We start from the raw sequence: 19222 nt of genomic DNA on the forward strand, positions 1-19222 counted from the left end.
AGTTATGATCGCTTGGAGGAAGAGAGGCATTCTGGTCTTATCTACCATTGATCTTTCAAGGTGGTGATTTTTGATGGTATCCCTGAGTAGAAATTGCTCTTACATTTTGGTTTTTTTTTTTTTTTTTTTTTTTTTTTTTTTTTTTTTTTTTTTTTTTTTTTTTTTTTTTTTTTTTTTTTTTTTTTTTTTTTTTTGGCCTTGCTGATGGATGTATTTAGGTTATCGTTGAAAGTGGATTGCTGAACAGCGGTAGTTTCCTGTGCTGTCTGGATTGAAGTCGAATGATGCCCTAACTTTTAATTGAAAGGGACTGTTGTAGGCAGGAGACTGTGTCTAAGAGCTGACCTATCACCACCACCTGAGATGTCTGAGCCCACCCTTAGACTTTTTTTTTGTTGTCCTTCCAATTTGGCTTTTAGTTTTAATTTTGCTTATAGGTGTTTATTTTTTTATTTTCTGGTTTTTTTACACAAAAGTTTTGATTATAGCATTGAATTTATCCATTTTGTATAACTTCTCAATAATGAATTCACAATTGGAAACATCTTTTTTTTTTAGTACATGATGGCCTCCTCTTTTTTTTTTCGGTACAGGATGTTGCTCTGTCACTCAGGCTGGAGTGTAGTGGCAGAATCATGGCTCACTACAACCTTAACCTCTTGGGCTCAAGCAATCCTCCCACGTCAACTTCCCAAGTAGCTGGGACTACAGGTGTGCACCACCATGCCTACCTAACTTTTACAATTTTTTCTAGAGATGGGGTCTTACTAAGTTGCCCCAGGCTGGTCTTGAATTCCTGGGCTCAAATGTCCTTCTAATCTCGTACTCCCAAGCCACCCTTAGACTTCACTGGCATGTGGGGGAGGAGGGAGCCTGGGTCCTGGGCTCCCAGCTAAACTCGGCAGACCCCACTGGCAGGTGTGGGTTGTGGGGCTGATAGAGGCTTTGTGGAGGGCATTGTGTTCCTTGGGTAGAGTTGGGGTGGCTGCTTTGGGGGCTCAGTACAGCTCTGGCCATGATGGGCAGCACGAGACAAGAATGTAGCCAGTCTGAGAATTTCAGCCCAAGTTCCTCCTTTCTTTCTTTTTTCTTTTTCAGACAGAGTCTTGCACTGTTGCCCAGGCTAGAGTGCAGTGGCGCAATCTCCGCCCACTGCAGCCTCCACCTCCTGGGTTCAAGTGATTCTCCTGCCTGAGCCTCCCGAGTAGCTGGGATCACAGGTGCCTACCACCACACTGGCTAATTTTTTTGTATTTTTAGTAGAGATGGGGTTTCACTATGTTGGCCAGACTGGTCTTGAACTCCTGACCTTGGGATCTGCCCACCTTGGCCTCCCAAACTGCTGGGATCATAGGCGTGAACCACCATGCCCGGCCTGTTCCTTCTTTCATGCAGCAGAATCCAAGACACCGACTTGGCCCTCTCTGCTGTTCAGGCTTCTGTGTTAGCAGAGATACCTTCTGGCCCTTCTTTATCGTAGTGAGGCTGGGTGTGGTGGTGCATGCTTATAATCTCAGCACTTTGGGAGGCTGAGGTGGGTGGATCACTTGAGGTCAGGAGTTTGAGACCTGTCTGGCCAACATGGTGAAACCCCGTCTGTACTAAATACAAAAAATTAGCCAGGTGTGGTGGCGTATGCCTGTAATACCAGCTACTTGGGAGGCTGAGGCAGGAGAATCATTTGAACCTGGGAGGCAGAGGTTGCAGTGAGCCGAGATCATGCCATTGCACTCCAGCCTGGGCAACAAGAGCAAAAGTCCGTCTCAAAAAGAAAAAAATGAAGATGATCAAATGGACTTCCAAGTGCCCATGTCTCAGGTTCAGTACTGATCAGCATTGACCTGCCCTTGCTTCAGCCCTCACCTGTCATTGCTCATTGCTGAGAGCGGGTAAGTGACTTGCTCAGGTTGCTGTAGCTGATTGGATCCCGCTGTCCTCAAAGTTCCCACACTCAGTGACTGACAGTGCCAGGTGACTTTCCTTTTGAGGTCCGTGACATTTGCTCTGTTTCTAAACCCTACTGTGTGCTGCTAATCCCTTCACCAAGCTTGCAGAGTGGATGGTAACTGACAGGTGAAAAAATGCAAGAAGTTAGGTCACTGCTAATAGCTGGTGGTGCCAGGCTTCAAACCCAGGCCTGACTCCAAGTCCTGCAGCTTCTCTGCCCTACCCTGCCTCTGACCTCCTCACGTCTATAGTGTGGTGGGGGTCAGTGGGGTGGTCATTTGGCTGTGGGTCTGTTGAGCTCACTGCTGATCTTCCTTGTGGGTCTGTGATAGGACTCACCCTTGGCTTTTTGGCCAGAGTGTAGACAGAGACCCGCTTAGCATTTTGTGGTCAGTCGGAGGCAGTTTGTGAACCTGGAACTTGAAAGCTGGTGTTCTGTCCTCCTCTGGGACAGATGTGGAGACTGGGGATTCATGGGGGCATGGGCTGTATATACACCCAGCTGGACATGGGGAAGGGAGGGTTCCGTGGGAAGCTAGCCCTGAACACAGCAAGCATTTGGTGAATGGTGCCTGCCGGCTCTTTTTACCCATATTCTAAGGCGGAGGAGCAGTGCAGGAGAGAACTGCTGGGGTTTATGGAGTGGTTTTACTACTCAGATTTAAGTGCATGCAATCAGAAGTCTTTGACTGAAGAGCTGAGACTCTCTGCCCTGTTTTTGCTCTTTTTTTGAGGGTGGTGGTGGTGGCAGTGTGAGGGGCCAGTTCGGGGGTGAGGAGAGAATGTAGTGGCAGGCAGAATGGTACATTTCACATTCACATTGTGCACCTTATTCACACCCGACACTGACCAGAATCCCCTCCGAAGAGGGATACCTAGAAAGTAAACAGTTTGTTAATCATTTCAGCCCGTGGACTTTGATATTAAGGTGCACTTTGATCAAGGGTTACAAACGCCAGGGACATTTGGGAACATAAATAAGTGGAATGGACGAAAAGATGGAAAAGCATCCCGCCTCGCAGTCTTTCGCATGCACATGTGTGATAGAGAGAATCAACTGTGTGGGTGCCACGTTGCTTGGCAACTGCCATTTGTCCTCAGCGTTGGGGTGACATTACTAGGGAATGGCTATGAACTCTAAGCGCTTCCCCCTTGGGAAGCGGGGCTGACACTCAGATCCAATTCATTGCTCTAATGTGGCCAGATGAGAAAGACAGCTCTGTTTTTGAGAAGCCAAAAAATGAGATTTAAAAAATGCTCTCTCTCTCATTTTTTTCCTTTTTTTTTTTGAGACAGAGTTTTGCTCTTGTTGCCCAGGCTGGATGGAGTGCAAGGCATGATCTCGGCTCACTGCAACCTCTGCCTCCCAGGTTCAAGTAATTTTCCTGCCTCAGCCTCCCGAATAGCTGTGATTATGGGTGTGTGCCACCATGCCCAGCTAATTTTTTTTTTTTTTTTTTTTTTTTGTAGAGACAGGGTTTCATCATGTTATAGGCCAGGCGGTCTTGAACTCCTGACCTCAGGTGATCCACCTGTCCTCGGCCTCCCAAAGTACTGGGATTACAAGTGTGAGCCACTGTGTCTGGCTACTATCTCCCTAATTTTTAAATACTTAAGATTTTAAGAAACATCATGGATCAAGCAATGCATGGCAGTGGGCTAGGTTCAGACAGGGGAGCCTCAATATTGGACCCCCAGATTTAACGTACAAGGTGGAGGAAGGATTCAGATGGGGACTTGGGAATTGCCAGTTCTTACCATCCCTTTAGAAGAAGAGATTAGCCCCGTGGAGGACTCCAGGATTTGTATTTTAGTCTCGGTACTGGGTGCTCTAGGTTGAGTTGCTGAACCATTCTGGGACCCACTTTATTCCTCTATAAAGTCAAAGGGTAGGTAGATCGCTAGTGTTTTTTGTTTTTGTTTTGAGACGTAGTCTTGCTCTGTTACCAGGCTGGAGGGCCGTGGCGCGATCTCAGCTCACTGCAACCTCCAACTCCCGGTTTCAAGCAGTTCTCCTGCCTCAGCCTCCCAAGTAGCTGGGATTACAGGCACGCACTATCACACCCAGCTAATTTTTGTATTTTTAGTAGAGACGGAGTTTCACCATGTTGACCAGGCTGGTCTCGAACTCCTGACCTCATGATCCACCCGCCTCAGCCTCCCAAAGTGCTGGGATTACAGGTTAGATCTCTAGTTTTTAAAATGTGCTCCTGGAGGTGTGTCAGGGGTTCCATAAGCATTTGCTTTGTTTTAATAGAAACAACCTGTACTCTCAAATTTGAGCATATTTGAAATTATAATGAGAGCAGCTGCCCAGGATAGAGTGTGGTGGCTCCTGCCTGTAATCCCAGCACTTTGGGAGCCTGAGGTCAGAAGACCAGTTGAGGCCAGGAGTTTGAGACCAGCTTGGGCAGTGTACGGAGACCCTGTTTCTACAAAAAACAAAATAAATAGCAGGGTGTAGCGGCACACTTACGAAGTTTGAGCTACTTGGAAGGCTGAGGCTGACGGATTGCCTAAGTCCAGGGGTTTAAGGCTGCAGTGAGCTATGGTTGTGCCATTGTACACTGGCCTGTGCCACAGAGTGAGACCCTGTCTCAAAAAAACCAAAACCAATCCAAGCCAAACAACCAACCAACACATTTGCCCAAATAGCGAATCACATCAAATTTTAAAATTCACTGGAAACCATCAGCTTTTTAATTTGATTATATATCAGTTATGTTCAAAGTAAAAAGCAAGGCAATTTGAACTTTGAAAAAGCTGCCTTTATCCAGGTGTATACATGGTATATATACACACAGAGATATGTATGAAATGTGGAACTCTATACACATATGTATGCAGTTCTTCATAAGAGTCTTTTTGAGAAAATAGTTCTATTGCTAAAAATACCCAATGGAAACTTCTGGCCTGGGATTTCCAAGTTCACCCTCAGCTGTGTGTCTCAAAGTCCACATAGCCTCACCAAAATAGCCTTCCGGCTACTTTTTTCTGTGTGCCCTTGGAAGGGGCCATCGTGCTTCCAGTTTCCCAAGGGGGAGGATGAGCCAGGGGGATCTTTGCAGGGTGGTTGGTTCACGTTCCTTCCACCGTAGCCTCCTGTGGCATTGTTGGAACCTGGAATTGTGAATTATGCTGACCTTTCCCCACAGTCCCTGATGACAGCATGAAGTTCAGAGAGTTTATTTGCAGATGGGGCAGGGAAGCCGGCCTGTTCTCAATTTGCTGTGCCTGATGCCTTGTGCTTGGGGCACTGTTCACCGTGCTGCCTGCTGGCCTGCCTGTCCCTGCCTTTTGGACGAGAGGTACTCAGGCCACCCTACAATGCCACACCTGACTTCTGGGAAGCTTTCTACCATGGGTGTTCGTTGTCTGGCTTCTGGGTTCAGTGGGAGGGCCCTCCCAGCCTGTCACTTTCATGATCGATGATTTACCTTTCAGGAACCAGTTTTATAGGGAGTTGTTGGATAATCTTTACAAGGGAGATAAATGGGAGAGCAGGAAGAATGATGGCCTTTCAGAGTGGAAATCTGTGCTGCTCCAAATCCCATAAACTGCTATTTGATTTTAAACATTGCTTGAAGCGGTTCACATTTTGGTTAATTACGTCAGTGGGTAAAAATAACTATTGTCATATGGTGTGTGGGCTTGGTTTTAGAAGGATAAAGAGTCTATTGTTACCCATTGTGCTATTCAGTCACTTATTACCCATCCTTAAAAGCCCAACGTGGATAACAGAAAACCTGGAGCTTTGTCACCTGCTGAAATCCAGGCTGCTCCGTGAATTTGCCTCCAAACACTGCTCCTTTTGAGAAACTTGCACAAGTGGCCTTGATTCATCAATTCAAATGGGTTGATGGGGCCTGTCTCCAAGCCCAGGACGGCAGGGGTGCGTGACCTGTGGCTCTGGAACTGCCTTTGGGTTTCATGGTCTCAGCTGAGAACTGCCGAGGGCTGAGCCAGCTTAGGGCTCCCTGGGGGTGGTTCAGGTCAAGGACTTCAGGGTCCAACTCGCCTGGGGCTGATTCTTAGACTTACTGGCTGTAAGAGGCTCAGTCAGGACCATAACTTTTCCAAGGCTCAGTGTCTACATCTGTAAAATGGGGATAAACACAGTTCCTCCTTGCTGGGATTATTGTAAGGCTTGAATGAGATGATAAATACAACATCTGACATGCGATTGGCCAGTAGCTAAGGATTCAGTCAATATTATAATAAGTAGGATGGACTAGCATTCGATTCTCACACAGGGTCACTCTTTTATTTTTTGGAGATGGAGTCTCGCTCTGTAGCCTTGGCTCGAGTGCAATGGTGTGATCTTGGCTCACTGTATCCTCCGCCTCTCGGGTTCAAACAATTCCCTGCCTCAGTCTCCTGAGGAGCTGGGATTACAGGCATGTACCACCATGCCTGGCTAATTTCTCTACTTTTAGTAGAGACAGAGCTTCACCATGTTGGCCAGGCTGGTCTTGAACTCCTGACCTCGTGATCCATCTGCCTTAGCCTCCCAAAGTAGTGGGATTACAGGTGGGCGCCACCATGCCCGGCCAGGGTCAGTCTTTATGTCACGTTCTCTCCCCCTCTACCCCTGCATGTTACCCTGGAGCCTGCCCCCCACCAAGCCCTTCCATCTGCATCCCCCAAGCTCACCAGGTCCTTGTGCACTCATATCTTTCACTGCTTTTCTTGCCTGTGAGCTCTTGGAGAGTCAGGACCACCTTAAGCACCCTCTGCATCTTTGGCACCTAGCCTGTATCTTTGGTGCCTAGCCTGGGGCCCTGCAGGGTCACAGGAAGAGCATGAGCAGCATGGACAGCAGCATGGATGGGGAGAGAGGGGCTGAGAGCCTGGAGAGCTCCTTGGGGGCTGGAGCAGTCACAGGAAGTCACCAAGTGAATTGAATGGTGCTGGCCTTGGAGTTTCAGTGAAGCAGGAAGAAGCTGTTAGGCCGGGAGTTCAGGAACCTGGTGTTGTTCAGGTAGGGGACAACGCAGACATGGGGTCTGTATTGCAGATGCACCTGCGTCATTTTACAACTGAGGAGACCAATGGCTCCATGAGACCCTCAAGCACCAGAGCTCATGAGTGACAGCGGAAGCTGAACTAACCTCCTAACCACCATAGTCCACACCTGCCAGTCTGACGAGCTCTCAGTGGTGACGTGATGGAAGCTTTGTGCCGCGGATCTCCACGTGCCCCTGAGACCCACCTGCCTATCTCCCCTACTCTGCCCACCAGCCGGAGGTGACCCTTTCTTTTTGAGATGGAGTCTGGCCCTGTTGCCCAGGCTGGAGTGCAGTGGTGCGATCTTGGCTCACCACAACCTCCGCCTCCCAGGTTCAAGCGATTCTCCTGCCTCAGCCTCCTGAGTAGCTGGGACTATACACCACCACACCCGGCTAATTTTTTTGTTTTTGTTTTTTGTATTTTTAGCAGAGATGGGGGTTTTACCGTGTTAGTCAGGATGGTCTGGATCTCCTGACCTCATGATCCGCCCACCTCGGCCTCCCAAAGTGCTGGGATTACAGGTGTAAGCCACTGCGCCCAGCCAAGGCTGACCTTTATATTCTTTACCACTGGGTGCCCTTGGCCTCCAGCTTCCAGTGGGCCAGTCCGGTGAGAGGCCCGAGCTGGAGACGAGGGGAGGCCACCCTGGCCTCTCTCCTTGCCCTTCTTCGCTGCTGCTACCCCAGGATTCTTGCCCATCCCTTACTGGTTTCCTTTAACCTCCCCCCTCACCCTTGGAAACAGACCCTTTAAAACTCTCCTCATTCCCTGGTTGAGTGTGTCATCTGTTCCTGCCAGGATCCTGGCTAATACTGCATGTTTCAGAAAGAGGAATTCGCAGTTCTTTTTTTTTTTTTTTTTTTTTTTTTTACTGTGGATTGAAGGGAGAGGCAACGGGGTATACGGATGAGGGAGCAGGGCCTGGCTCTCACTACTGGTGTTCACAAAAGGCCCCGTGTAAGGCCTCTTATATTCCAAATGAGGGGCTATAAGGAGAGTCAGGGTGATGCTCGATCAAAAGCAAAACCAAAAATAGACGGCAGCAGCTATAACCCTGCTCTGGGACTTCCTAATTTTGTGTGTACATCTGTGCATCGGGAGCTTCATAAAATGCAGATGGAAATGGCCTGAGTCTTAGCTCTAGGATGAGGCTGTTTCTGTGATTTAGGACTGGAGGATGTGAGGACTTGGTTTACAATGTGCACAGTACGGAAGTGGGGAAGTCCAGGTGCGCTGGGCAAGGAAACATCTTTATGGGACCCACAAAGATTGACGGGGAGGGAAGAACCAGAGGTTGTTCTGCTTTGCAGACTGGGAGATAGGCTTCATGACACAGTCACGTCAGAGAGAGGGGAGGAGGAGAGCATATAGAGGTCTGTTTCGGTGTGTATATATGTGTAGGATTTTCATGTAGAGGAGTTGGGGAAAATTTTAGAAGTTTTAGGTAAATGCAGCTGAAGAAACCCTGTGACTTAGTTTCTTTTTTCTTTTTCATTCTTTTTTTTTTTTTTTTTTGAGACAGAGTCTCACTCTGTAGCTCAGGCTGGAGTGTGGTGGCACAATCTCGGCTCACTACAACTTCTGCCTCCGAGGTTCAAGCGATTCTCCTGCCTCCGCCTCCCAGAGTGCTGGGATTACAGGTGCACACAACCATACTTGGCTAATTGTTGTACTTTTAGTAGTGATGGGGTTTCACCATGTCGGCCAGGCTGTCTGGAACTCCTGACCTCACGTGATCCACCCGCCTTGGCCTTCCAAAGAGCTGAGATCCTAGGCGTGAGCCACTGCGCCCGGCCTTAGTTTTGGAGTGGGAAGAATCCAGTGTTCAGAGTAGACCACCGATGCCGTGGCTGCAGGTTTGACTGAATTGCGATGGTATAGAAAGCTGTGTTAACAGTTTCTTTTTCTCTGAGGCCTGGAGGAGGATCACTGTGACTAGAACCACATTTGGGACTGCCAGTGGTTTTTCCTGCTGGCAAGGAAAAAAAAAAAAAACCCAGAAAGGATTCGACTTATCAGCACAAACAAAGGAGGATGTGAAACCAGAACCATCTCTAGGGGAGGGGAGCAATGAGTAAGGCTGGACGGCTCACCAGCGAGGAGCTGCCCCTCAGGAAAGAGAACAGACAAGACTCCTCCTCCTGTGTAGTGCTGGGTGTTCCTGGGCACATCTGGTTGACTAACATGTTTGCTGCCACAAGCTCCTAGGCTCAAGCAGTCCTCCCACCTTGGCATCCCAAAGTGCTGGGATTACAGGCATGAGCTACCATGCCCAGCTTTTTTCACATTACCTGTAGGTAACGGGAAGTCTTTGGCAGAACTGTGGGCCATACTGCATTCTTCCCATGTCTGTCACTGCTGAATTGTGAGCTTGATCTCTCTTCTTAGTTTTTATTTTTATTTTTTGAGATGGAGTCTCACTCTGTTGCCAGGCTGGCGTACAGTGGCACAATCTCTGCCTTCCTGGGTTCAAGCGATTCTCCTGCCTCAGCCTCCCGAGTAGCTGGGACTACAGGTGCGTGCCACCATGCCCAGCCAATTTTTGTATTTTTAGTAGAGACGAGGTTTCACCATGTTTGCCCGGTTGGTCTTGATCTCATGACCTTGTGATCCGCCCACCTGGGCCTCCCAAAGTGCTGGGATTACAGGTGTGAGCCACCGCGCCCGCCGATCTCTCTTCTTAGTGTTTGCTCTTTTTGTCCAGCCACGGGGGCCAGCAGAAGCTTTGGGTCATCTGTACTAGTGACTTTGCCGAGGAGTAGCGAGGAGGGTGAGCTGTGCGTGAGTGCCCAAACCATGCCTGGGTTTCAGGAAAGAAGGGGCACTGGGGGAGCTTAGGGAGGGTGGTTGAGGTCAAGGTCTAGGTTCTGGTTCTTGGGCTTCCTCTCTGGCTGTGTGTCCTTGAACACTTACTGTCTCTGGGCCTTCATGCCCTCTGCAACTGAGTTGTTGCTCTATTTAAATGCTTGGAGAAAAAAGCTGGGCATGGTAGCTCATGCCTGTATTTCCAGCACTTTGGGATGCCAAGGTGGGAGGATTGCTTGAGCCTAGGAGCTTGTGACCACTCAGGGCAATGAAGTGAGCCTGTCCTCACACAAAAATAAAAAAATCAGCTGGGCCCGGTGGTGCGTGCCTGTAGTCCCAGCTACCTGGGAGGCTTAGGTGGGAGGATCGCTTGAGCATGTGAGATCAAGGATGCAGTGAGCTGTGATTGCACCACTGCACTCAAGCCTGTGACACAGTGAGATCTTGTCTCTTAAAAAAAAAATGGAAAAAATAAATTATTCAAAAAATACTTTGGAAAAAAATGCTTGGGGAGAGTATGAGCTTCAGATTGCACATTGGTTTTTATCAGGAAGAGCTGAGCCTTGGTGGTGGTATCTGTAAAATGGGGATAAAAACACCTCACAGGGTTGCTGTGATTGATCATTTAACTTAATCCTCGCTAAAGCAAGGCAGATACAAGGATCGTCCTGTTGGCAGAGATAGACACGGAGGGACAGAGAGGTTGATCAGGCTGCCTGCCCACAGTCACACGGCCCTGAATGACTTCCTTCAGGTGGTCTGAGGCCAGGTCCCTGCTCTTAGCCATCACTCCATGGTTCTGTGCTGAGACAACGGATGTAGAAAGTGCCTGGCGCACAGTAGGTGCTTAGTAAGAGTTCCTTTTTTTTTTGAGACAATGTCTCACTCTATTGCCCAGGCTGGAGTGCAACGGCATGGTCTCGGCTCACTGCAACCTCTTGTCTCCTGGGTTCAAGCAATTCTCCTGCCTCAGCCTCCCGAGTAGCTGGGATTACAGGTATGCACCGCCATGCCTGGCTAATTTTGTATTTTTAGTAGAGACAGGATTTCTCCATGTTGGTCAGGCTGGTCTTGAACTCCTGACCTCAGGTGATCTGCCTCCCAAAGTGCTGGGATTACAGGCGCGAGCCACTGCGCCCAGCATTAGAGTTCCTTTCTATCTTCGGTAGGCATTTGCAAGTGTAGCCTCCCACAGTGCTTTTACTTGAAGCTTTCGCCTTACTGGGCAAAAAAATGTTTGCTGCCTTGTGTGACCTGCCTAGCTATTGACTTCTCTTTTTTCTCCTTCTCTCCTATGACCCATCATAGAGTGTGGATTGAGGCTCAGCATAGATTGAAGGGCAGGGGCAGGAGGAGGAAGATGAGCTGTAAAGGGATAGGCCTGAGATGCCGAGGGCTTGAAGGTAGGGTGGAAGGTGGGGGTGGGAAGTTTGAGAGCTGGAGGACCTTGGAGCAAGCCTTCCCCTTCTCTGGGCTCATTCCTTCCTTCCAGTGCCATTTACTGAGTGCCTGCTGCGTCCACTATTCTAGGCACGGGGCACAGACAAGATCTCTGTTCTGGAGCGCACAATGTGGCTGGAGGAGTCAGTGATGGACGGAGAGTGAGGGGTGCTGGTTTCCGTGGCTGCTTAGAGAAGGACTTGCTGAGGAGGTGGCGTTTTGGGCAGGCCATGAAAAGGTCCAGGCAGAGTGTGTTTGGAGGAGGAAATAAATATGTAAAGGCTCTAGGGGAGAGTCAGTTTCCAGAATGTGAGGGGGCAGTGAGTCCAGAGGGGCTGGTGTGCCGTGGCTGAGTTTGAATTTTATTCTGAGTGTCCTAGGAAGTAGGCGGATGGCTTTTTCCACCAGGGTCCTTTATGATTATTTTATTCTTTGTGATGATCCTACTTAAAAAAAAATGCTATTCACCATAAAGGTGTGTTTATGAAACAGTAGAATGTACAATCTTGAAGCACTTTAGGCTTTTAAAGTACAGGGAGATAATTATGTCACAATGAATATATCCTTGAGGGCTGCCCACCTCCCCAGTTGACACGGTCAGCTAAACCTTTAAGGCCTCTTCTGTTTCAAACCTTTATTCTTCCCAAAGCTGCTTGATGTGATATTAAAAAAATTTACTGCCACCTACTGATAGAAAGAAGAAGATGATATATATATATATATTTTTTTTTAGACGGAGTCTCGTTCTGTCACCCAGGCTGGAGTGCAGTGGCACAATCGTGGCTCACTGCAACCTCCACCTCCCAGGTTCAAGCAATTCTCCTGCCTCAGTCTCCTGAGTAGGTGGGATTACAGGCATGTACCACCACCACGCCCAGCTAATTTTTTTTTTTTTTTTTTTTTTTTTTTTTTTTTTTTGTATTTTTAGTACAGACGGGGTTTCCCGTGTTGGTCAGGCTGGTCTCGAACTCCTGACCTTGTGATCTGCCCGCCTTGGCCTCCCAAAGTGTTGGGATTACAGGTGTGAGCTCCCGCGCCCGGCTGAAGATGAATTTTTGTGTAATGAAAATCCCAAACCCAGTGGGTTTCTTCTGCTGTACATCTGGTTTCCACTGCGCTGTCAGGATTGAGAAATGGGTCTGGGGCGGGCTGTGCTGGTCTTGGTATCCACCCCTGACCTCCCTTTTTTGGACCCGACAATCTTGTCTCTGCTTCTGTGTCCTCCTGCTTCAACTCATCACACAGTGGCTGGAGGGAAGTGCTGACCCGGGAGTTGCTCCAGGGAGGGGGCCTGAGGTTGGGGGAGTGTGTGTGGGGGCTCACACTGGGCACTGGGAGCCAGCAGCCACCGGCCACCACGTAACGTGGTTAATCCTTTGTGATTGACCCAAGGTTGCAATGATTCCCTGTGTTTAATGTCCCAAGACGCCCTAACCCAGACCAGCAGACCTTTGCTTAATGTGTTTCTTACCACCCCACCCCCGTTATTAAATCCTCAACGGCTTTATTTCTGATTTGCATTTTCCATGGCTGAATGAATCTGCTGACTTCCGTTTTCTTTTTCTGTTTCAGATCCTGTGCGCAGGTAACTGTGAGTACCCTTTTCCTCTCCATTCTTGTGTTGTTCGCTACTGCCCCCTAATGGACACAGTGCAACATTAACAGCAATGTCACTAAAACCTGCTCGGTTTCCAATTTTTCTTTAGGAGTGAGGGTGGAAACAACAGATGAAAGAAAAAAATTTAATTAATTGTGCAATCATGACGAAAATTTATATTTTCTGTAATTTTTTTCTAGCCTGATCTGTGGGAGATTTAACTTAGTTGAAATTGTAATACAGTGTTTTCCTATTGCTTATGTGCTGCTATACTTTATTTTCTTGTGTTGCTACATTGCCCTTTTGTTGCTACATTGCTACCTTTAAAAAGTGGTGTGCAAGGTTGGCATAACCTTTGGGAAACGAGACCTGGACTCCTGTACGTTTTGCTTTCATGTACAGGGCTGAGTCCCACTGCTGACTAGTGCTGGCTGGTTCATTCCTTGGTCTGTAGTAAAATGAGAAAAATCAGGATATGACTAAAAGTTGTTTTTGTTGTTGTTTGTTTTTGAGATGGAGTCTCGCTCTTTTGCCAGGCTGGAGTGCAGTGGTGCGATCTCGGCTCACTGCAACCTCTGCCTCCCAGGTTCAAGCGATTCTCCTGCCTCAGCCTCCTGAGTAGCTGGGACTACAGGTGTGTGCCACCACACCTGGCTAATTCTTTTGTATTTTCAGTAGAGACAGAGTTCACTGTGTTAGCCAGGATGTTTTCAATCTCCTGACCTCCTGATCTGCCCGCCTCTCCCTCCCAAAGTGCTGGGATTACAGGCGACTAGAAGTTTTTAAAGGAAACTTAAATATATTCAGTTGAAAGCACCATCCATTCCAGGATTATGTCCTTACTAAGTTTTTGGTCATAAAACATTTATATAAGAATTGAAGGCTGGGCACGGTGGCTCACGCCTGTAATTTTCGTGCAATGAAAACAGCTGCAGGAAACAGAAATCATGAGCTATTTTAACTGAAAGGATCTACCCTGGGAAGTGAGAGTTTACAGAGTCATTGGGAGGGCTGGTGTGTTAGTTTGCTATAATAAGACCAAGGTCTTGGGGGTTAGGACTTCCACATATGAATTTGGGGGTGGGGGAGCATAATTCAGCTCATAGCAGCTGGGGAGGAGGCTTTAGGCCTGGCCCTAAGAAATGACTTCCAGCCTAAGGCTGCAGAACTGACCCCCCGGAGAGTCACCACCTTGGTCACAGACAGCAGAGGGAGGAATCAGGAAGTCTCTGCTGTAGTTGCTGGATCCAGCGGTGCATGTTCTGAACTGTGATCCTGGGATCAGGAAGCTGCAGCCACTCCCACAGTGTTGGTTCGAGAGTGAGGCAGTGTGAGCTCCAGTCATTGCATCCATGCCCCGGCTGTAAGGAGGAGGAAGGGCAGAAGGTTGAGCTCCACCCTTGAAGGACACTTCCAAGAAGTCACTCAGTACCTCTGCTCACACTCTGTTAACCAAAACTTAGTCACATGTAACATCTAGCTGCATGGGAGGCTGGGAAATGTGGTCTTTGTTCCCAACAGTCATGTACACACAGGGCTGGAATCTCTGGGAGCACAATGAAGGGAAAATGAAGAATGGATTTTGGGGGTCAAGAGTGGCGTCTGCTGTCCCTCTCTGAACAGAGGCTCTGGGAGACTAGTAATGCATTCAAGATAAAGCCGCCAGTGTGGCCAAGGTTCTGCTCCGGAGCCTGAGCCCTGGACTATAGGAACTCATGCCCCCTCTCATTTCCTGTGAATGCCTGTGTGCAGTATAAGCACAGAGCTTCTGCACTCACGAGGCTGAGTGCTCTCCCCGTGGCCAGACACAGCAGTTTCCATGGGCATGTGTTGTAGGTGATGATATGAGGAAGAGAAAGAGCGGGATCAGGTTTCCTAAGTGTGCGTTTAATTTCAGTGTAAATATTTTGTGAGGTGGGGCATCCCCATCTTCTGAAAAGCATTTATATATAAAAGTATATATACATATATACTTTTATGTTTTTTGAAACGGAGTCTTGCTCTTGTCGCCTGAGCTGGAGTGCAGTGGCACCATCTCGGCTCACTGCAACCTCTGCCTCCCGGGTTCAAGTGATTCTCCTGCCCCAGCCTCCAAAGTAGCTGGGATTACGGGCACCTGCCACTACGCCTGGCTAAATTTTGTATTTTTAGCAGAGATGGGGTTTTGCCGTGTTGGCCAGGCTGATCTCAAACTCCTGACCTCAGGTAATCCACCCGCCTCGGCCTCCCAAAGTGCTGGGATTACAGGCATGATCCATCAGGCCTGGGCAAGAAATATATTTTTAATCTCATTGTTTACTTTCTTTGCATAGCCACTGGTATAGAGGCTTCAAATGATGCCACAGAGGAAATCGGTGGAGCTCAGAGCAGCAATGCTGGAGCCAATGATAGTTCAGGAACATCCAAACAAGAATCTAGTGGGACTGATGGAGCAACTCAAAAAAATTCCAGTAGTTCTGGTAAGCAAATGGGCTTTTCTGCCCATTTTTCTTAAAGGAAATCAGTATAATTTATAAATGTTCTAAATATTGTTCTTTTAATGACCTAAGAAAATCTTTAAAACAATTTTATAATGATAGTAATGCATATTCATTATATAAAATATAGACAAGCAAGAAGAAAAGAAAAACAAGTAAACCATTAACTGGAGATGACCACTGATTACTCGATATATGATGTTCACAATTTTAAGATACATATGTGTGTGTGCGCGCATGTGTATACACGTTATATATAAATTTTATTTTGTTTTACAAATACTGAGGTCATCCTGTATGTGTAATTTCTTACCAATATATTATGAATATTCTTCCCTGTTAGTATATATATTTCAACAGAACAGTTTTGACACCTGCCTGTCATTCTGTTGTCTAAATCAGGCAGACAAATAATAATGGTCTATGGGCCAAATCTGGCTCACTTTCTGTTTTTTTTTTTTTTGAGATGAAGTCTCACTGCCACCTAAGCTGGAGTGCTGTGGCACCATCTCGGCTCACTGCAACCTCCACCTTCTGGGTTCAAGTGATTCTTCTGCCTCAGCCTCCTGAGTAGCTGGGATTATAGGGGCGAGCACGCCCCGCTAATTTTTGTATTTTTAGTAGAGACGGGGTTTCACTATATTGGCCAGGATGGTCTCCTTCTCCTGACCTCAGGTCATCCACTGCCTCGGCCTCCCAAAGTGCTGGGATTACAGGCATTAGCCACTGTGCCCGGCCTACTTTCTGTTTTGATAAGCAGTCTGCCTATGGCTGTTTTCGTGCTAGAATTGAGTAGTAGCAATGGAGAATATATGGCTTGTAAAGGCTGAAGTATTTATTCTCTGGCCTTTACAGAAGAACATTGCTGACACCTGGGTTAGATCAGTGATTCTAAAACCGTGGTTCAGAGATCTCTAGGGGCCTCCTAGATTCTTTCAACGTATTTCTGGATATTTTTATCATAATACTACTAACATGTTACTTGGCTTCTTTGCTCTCATTTTATCATGTGTATAGGGTGGAATTTTCCAGATCTATATGACATGGGATGACATTGTCACTCTAACAGCTGATGGAATGTATGCTTTCACATTGTTATGTTTAAAAAACTTAATCTTTTTTATTTCTAATATAGTATGGTAGGTATTAATATAACCCATATAAACAAAAATTCTCCAAGAGCCTTAATAATTTTTAAGAAGTTAAAAGGGTCCTGAGACCACAACGTTTAAGAATTACTTGTCTAGAAGAATTGTAAATTATTTGACTACTTCCTTGCTGTTGGGAAGGTAGATTATTTACAATTTTTCATAAAAACATTATGATGCAATAGTCTTGTTAGTTCTAGAACTATTGATAAAATCATTTCGTGTAAACAGTTTAAATAAATCATTGAATTATTTCTAGGCTAGTATGAAAAACTTCTAGAAATTCCTAGGGGGCAGGGCATGATGACTCATGTCTGCAATCCCAGCACTTTGGCAGGCTAAGGCGGATGGATCAAGTGAGGTCAGGAGCTCAAGACTAGCCTGGCCAACATGGTGAAACACCATCTCTCTTAAAAATACAAAATTAGCTGGGTGTGGTGGTGTATACCTGTAATCCCAGCTACTCGGGAGGCTGAGGCAAGAGAATCACTTGAACCTGGGTGGCAGAGGTTGTAGTGAGTGGATGTGGCACCACTGCACCCCAGCCTGGATGACAGAGTGAGACTCCATCTCAAAAAAAAAAAAAAAATCAAAAAAAAAAAAAAAAAAAAAAAAAAAAAAAAAATTCCTAGGAAACTAAAGTTAATTATTGCTATAAAAATTTGGGCTTAGGGCCCTTTCTAGCACTTCAGTGGCCATTGTAGTCCTAGAGGTTGGGACCATATCAGATGGTCTGTCCAGAAGTCTTTGGACAGGCTTACTGTTGAAGGGCATTTCCAGAGGAAGCCAATCTACAGTGACTGGAATAAACCTGCTTCTTCAAATGTGCAGATATCAATGCAGAGTCACAACGATCAAGAACAATGATGTTACCAGAGAGACAAAGTAAAGTGCAAGTGATTGACCAGATGGGAGATTTATGTACTGTCTGATAGAGAATTCAATATATATGTTTTAAGGGAGCCTAGGAAAATACAGCTCTTTAAGGGAGCTTTAAGAAAATACAGAGAAACAATTTTAAAAAATGAGGAAAACAATATGACTAGATTGAGACATTCAACAGAGAAGCAAACACAAATTCCAGAGCTAAAAAATACTATGAACAAAATGAAAAATGTAATAGAGAACATCAAGAGTAGAACTGATCAAGTAGAAGAAACAATCTTTGAACTTGAAGACAGATTATTTGAAAACATATTGTTGGAGGAGGAAAAAGAAAAAAATGAATAAAAAGAAATGAAGAATTACTATAGGATTTATGGGACAACATCAAAAGAGATGGTATTCGAATCATTGGAGTTCATCTATGGGGACAGAAAGATAATGGGTAGAAACTTATTTAAATAAATAGTAGCAAAAAACTCTCCTAAGCTAGAGAAAGTTATAAATAGCCAAGTATAGGAAGAACAAAGAACTCCAATCAGAGCCAGTTTAAACCATACTACTCCAGAACATAATCACACTGTCAAACATCGCAGACAATGGAGATTTGGAAAGCAAAAAGAGAAAAGAAGGAAATAACATATAAGGGACCTCCACTTCAGCTAGCAGCAGATTTATTAGCAGAAACTTACAGGCCAGGAGAGAGTGGGGTAATAATATTTACAGTACTAGAGGCAAACAACCTGCCAACCAAGATTACTTTATCCAGCAGAACTGGCCATCAAAAATGAAGGCGAGATAAAGACTTTCCCAGAGAAACAAAAGCTGAGAGAGTTTATCACCACTAGACATGTCTTACAAGAAATGCTAAAGAGAGTTTTTAAGCTGGAAGAAAAGGACACTAATGATGAATTGAAAACATATGAAAGGATAAGACTCACTAGTAAAATAAATACACAATCAAATTCAGAATACACGAATACTGTAATGGTCATACATATCTTTAGTATGAAAGTTAAAAGATAATACTTAAAAAATAACTACAGTAACTTGCAGGGGGGATATGCAATATAAAAGATGTAAATGGTGACATAAAGATGTAAATGGTGACCACAAAGAAGAACTTTTAGTAGATACACAAAAAATACAAAGCAAGGAATCAAAATGTACTACTAGAGAATATCAGTTAACCTCAAAGGAAGACAGTAAGAGAGGAAGAAAGGAACAAAGAGTCTAGAAAACAACCAAATGGCAGAAGTAAGTTCTTACCAATCAATAATAACCTTGAAAGGAAAGGGTTTAAATTCTCTAATCAAAAGACGTAGAGTGGGTGAATGGGTCCAAAAAAAAAAAAAAAAAAAACCTCAATAATATACTGTCTCCAAGAGACTCAGTTCACCTGCAAGGACATGGATACACTGAAAGTGAAGGGATGGAAAAAGATACTCCATGCTAATGGAAATCAAAAGAGAGCCAGGAGTAGCTATACTTATATCAGATAAAATAGACTAAAAACTTCATTATATAATGAATGATAAAGGGCTCAATTCATCAAGAGGTCTTAATGATTATAAATATAAGTATATGAAGCAAATATTAATGGATCTGAATGGAGAGATTGACTGCAATACATTAATAGTAGACTTCCAGCATCTTACTTCCAGCAATGGACAGATGATCCAGACAGGAAATCAGTAAGGAAGCATCAGATTTAAACTATAGTTTAGACCCAATGGATATGTCTGACATATATAGAACATTCCATCCCACAACTACAGAATATACTTTTCAATTGGACCTGGAATGTTCTCTGTGCCGATTGTATGTTAGACCACAAAACAAGTCTTAACATATTTACGAACTGTGAAGTCATATCAAGTATCTTTTCTGATGATGTCATCAAAGTAGAAATAAAT

At 45.7% G+C, this 19222-nt stretch overlaps 1 protein-coding gene across 1 annotated transcript in view; it reads left to right on the top strand.

Annotated features, from left to right (window-relative positions):
- Positions 1–19222, top strand: part of PTPRJ (protein tyrosine phosphatase receptor type J) — a 201495-nt gene that overhangs the window by 126119 nt on the left and 56154 nt on the right. Inside the window, exons 3-4 of the mRNA XM_017549448.1 lie at positions 12775–12793; positions 15112–15258. Of these exons, the coding sequence (XP_017404937.1) occupies positions 12775–12793; positions 15112–15258 (166 nt within the window). The remainder of the gene's footprint in view (positions 1–12774; positions 12794–15111; positions 15259–19222) is intronic.

This window comes from Cebus imitator, unplaced genomic scaffold (genome assembly GCF_001604975.1).
Source record: "Cebus imitator isolate Cc_AM_T3 unplaced genomic scaffold, Cebus_imitator-1.0 Scaffold218, whole genome shotgun sequence".
In the NCBI taxonomy this organism is placed as follows: Eukaryota; Metazoa; Chordata; class Mammalia; order Primates; family Cebidae; genus Cebus; species Cebus imitator.